The 3,322-nt window shown below is 35.7% G+C and overlaps 1 protein-coding gene across 1 annotated transcript; it reads left to right on the top strand.

Moving 5' to 3' along the window:
* Positions 1-328: 328 nt before the first annotated feature.
* Positions 329-2,751, top strand: LOC149161144 (uncharacterized). Its single transcript, XM_089436906.1, has 2 exons — positions 329-1,434; positions 1,861-2,751. Exon 1 carries the CDS (start codon positions 809-811, stop codon positions 1,253-1,255), a length of 447 nt encoding a protein of 148 aa, XP_089293032.1. The 5' UTR covers positions 329-808; the 3' UTR covers positions 1,256-1,434; positions 1,861-2,751.
* Positions 2,752-3,322: the final 571 nt, after the last annotated feature.

Raw genomic sequence — 3,322 nt, 5'->3', positions numbered from 1 at the left:
GTGGTATTCACGTGAAATATATCTTCCTTTATATAAGTTTAAAATAATAAGGTAAACTTGACTTGGTCAAATTACTAGTGGTTTTTGAGCTCGAGGTTTATGAAAAACCGTGGCATTCACGTGAAATATATCTTCCTTTATATAAGTTTAAAATAATAAGGTAAACTTGACTTGGTCAGGTTACTAGTGATTTTTGAGCTCGAGATTTATGAAAAACAGTCGTATTCACGTGAAATATATCTTCCTTTTATATCTTATTTAAAAAAAAAGGGTTGAGATTATTTAACATACATGCCTTGGACTTCAATTCCAGCAGTTCGATCTAGATGAATGGTTTAGAAAGCCTAAGGGTTTATCAGGTTTTCAGTGTCATTTTAAGATCGATGGTTTAGATTTACGAAGGGTTAATTAGGGTTTTCAGTGTCATTTTTTTATCCCCGTTCTGTCTCCTAGTGTTTCACTGCATACAGATCTGTGCTCGAGGCATACACATCCGTCTTCGCTAAGGCTGTATTCCTTGTTTTCTGTTTGCATCGAGGTTCTTTTTAGTTTTGTTTAGTTCTTCCGCTGGTTGATTATGGGGTTCTGCAATTTATTTTTCCGAATCCAAGTAATCTTCGGCACTGTCAAGGAAATGGGAATAATAAGCACCGTGCTACTAAAGGGCATTTAACGCTTTCTACATGGGTACAGAGTCTTAATTTCACCTTGACCCCAAAAAACTCCAAAGTTTGTACGGTACTATAATCATTCGAGATGCCAAGCAGAAGTAGTGTAGTTTGATCACAAATACTCCATAACAGCCATTATGGAGTTGCAGGGAGAGGATGGCTCTCTGATAATGCTGGAAGAAGGCTGTAGAAAAGAGCTGGGGAGAGGTCCACTTATGGCCTCCACAGGCCCAATTGTTTCTCGTCACCAAGTTTTAATTGAATTGCGAAAGGAGAATGATACTGCTGATGTAGAGGGGGGTTTTAACAGGGTTTATGTTGAGGTTTTTGGGCCAAACCCTATTTGCATACTTCGTTCTGGTGAGCTTGAACATAAATCCTCTTTGGAATTTTTGAAAATGGGCCAAAGCTCGTTCCTCCAGATTGGAGATAGGTTTTCCTTGTCTGTGAAAAATATCCACTTATTCACTTTGAAGGAGGAGAAAGGGCCTTCAGAAGCAGGAAATGAAGAGGAGGATGAGGATAGCGGGAGGATCGAGGAAGAAATCGCTAGAAGGCAAAGAAGGGTTATGGAGCGGAAATAGAAAGAAAAACTGCAGGGTGAGAATGAAGATTTTAACAGAGGTAAACTTGAGGAAGAAAAAAGAAAAGGTAAAGAAGGGCCGAGACTAGAACTAGAGCTTGAAGAACAAGACAAAACAGAAATTCAAGATCTGGGCCTTCTTCAATCATTAGACCTTTCCACATATTGACCCAGTTGCAGGTTAGCATTTTAATTTTTGATTCACGAGGACTATGTACTTTCTTTATCTCTAGTTATTGTTATTCTTTTTTTTTTGCCTATTCTTGGACATTTGATTTTATTGATAAAGTTGATGAAATATTATGCAATGTAATGATGGTCACTTAGACTGGTCTGCTTTTTTTTTTGAACTTTTAAATATTCTGGATTTTGAAAATAACTTCATAAACTCACCTTAAATTCCATGATGTTTATTCTTCCTTTGAAAACTTCTCTCCGTTTGATCTCAAGCACTCATCTTTACAAAAAATTTAATTACATGCTTTCATCGTTGGCTGGTTTTTCCTATCTACTTCCCCAAATTTGTTTCGGTTCATTTGTAAATTAAGTTTTATAGTTGGCTACTTCTTCATCCCACATCTCTAATTTTGTTAAGTTCTTTGGCAGATGAATTTGCTATATTTGCGAGTTCCAGACATTTTATCAAAGGATGCTTCAGCTTGTTGTTTAGAACATTTCTTTTTAAAAATCTCCCATGTTTTTAGGAATTTATTCCTACAAACAGAAATTTCGTGACAAAGAACGCCATGTCATGTTTGACAGTAAAAATCAATTGCATTGTTTAGTATGTGGTAGATATCCAACAATGTCTAGAGGGCCTACTAAAAGTTAAATGTTGGTTGACATGATTATGTTGAGGAGATAACGCATAAAAATGCAAAAAATTTACCATGGATGGTACAAATTATCAATGGACTTCCCAGTCTATCGAGTACTATTTGAGTAAGTGTATAGAAAGAAAGAGAGATTGTCTTGTGCTTTAGTCTTGAATTGGTGGCTTCCTTCAATTCCATGGGTACAGAGTCTTAATTTCAGAGTATTAATTTCCATTATGGGGTGCTATGGCTCGCCCCAATTTCATGGTAGCTTTCGGACTTTGATATGACTATGACAATGATTCCTTAACCGTCGTTTCTTAGGGCGGTCATTTCTTAAATCCATGTGTGAACCGTTGCCGTTCTCGGCGGCAGATGGCCTATATTTCTTTGATTGGATTTGTTCGTTAAGTTTCATATCAGGCTCAGTACGCGAATTCTACAACAGCGCACATGTCAGAGAGATTTTACAATTACTCTCCACCTCTACTAGGCATTTGTTCTCACGAAAATGCATTCCGAATCTAGAGAAGAAGTGTCTTGTGATGTGGAGAGTAAAGAGCAATTTCTGTAACAATCACGGGCATCCATGGAAGCCACTTCAAGGTTCCTCTAAACCAAAGTTCTCTCACTCATAGAATGGACATATGTAGACATTCACCAAAGTTGACTTTATACAATATATATTTCGCAAAGCTGAAGGGGTTTAGTTAGGAGAGATAGGTCAAAGTTTTTTTTGGGCTTTGAACATCTGGTTTTGTAGATGTGTAGTATATGTTACTTCTTTCTTTTTTGAGTGTTTTAGATCTGGTCTATCTGATATCTATTTTTTGAACTCCAATGGATTTGAACGTCAAGTGTTGACATGTCTCTGTCGAGTTTTTTGAACATCTGGTTTTGTAGATGTGTAGTATATGTTACTTCTCTCTTTTCTGAGTGTTTTAGATCTGGTCTATCTGACATCTATTTTTTGAACTCCAGTGAATTTGAACTCTAGAAATTCTTTTCCTAAGCTTTTTCATAGATTTATTCACATGATTATCATATAACTTGTTAAACTAAATTATGTCCATTTTTAAAATATCATGTATCATATAACTTGTTAAACTAAATTATGTCCATTTTTAAAATATCATGTATATGTAAACATATAATATAGCAAATTGAGAAAAACAAACAATTGGCAATTGAGAAAAACAAATAATTGGTTAGAAATATTTGTTAAACGAATTACTAACTTCCAACCACCCATG

This window comes from Pinus tabuliformis, chromosome 5_2 (assembly GCF_031772625.1).
Source record: "Pinus tabuliformis cultivar Carrire ecotype Pingquan chromosome 5_2, CPIR1, whole genome shotgun sequence".
In the NCBI taxonomy this organism is placed as follows: domain Eukaryota; kingdom Viridiplantae; phylum Streptophyta; class Pinopsida; order Pinales; family Pinaceae; genus Pinus; species Pinus tabuliformis.
This window is presented reverse-complemented; position numbering and strand designations above follow the sequence as displayed.

Coding starts and splice junctions, on each gene's coding strand:
- LOC149161144 (XM_089436906.1), top strand. CDS start 809: ATGGAGTTGCAGGGAGAGGATGGCTCTCTGATAATGCTGGAAGAAGGC.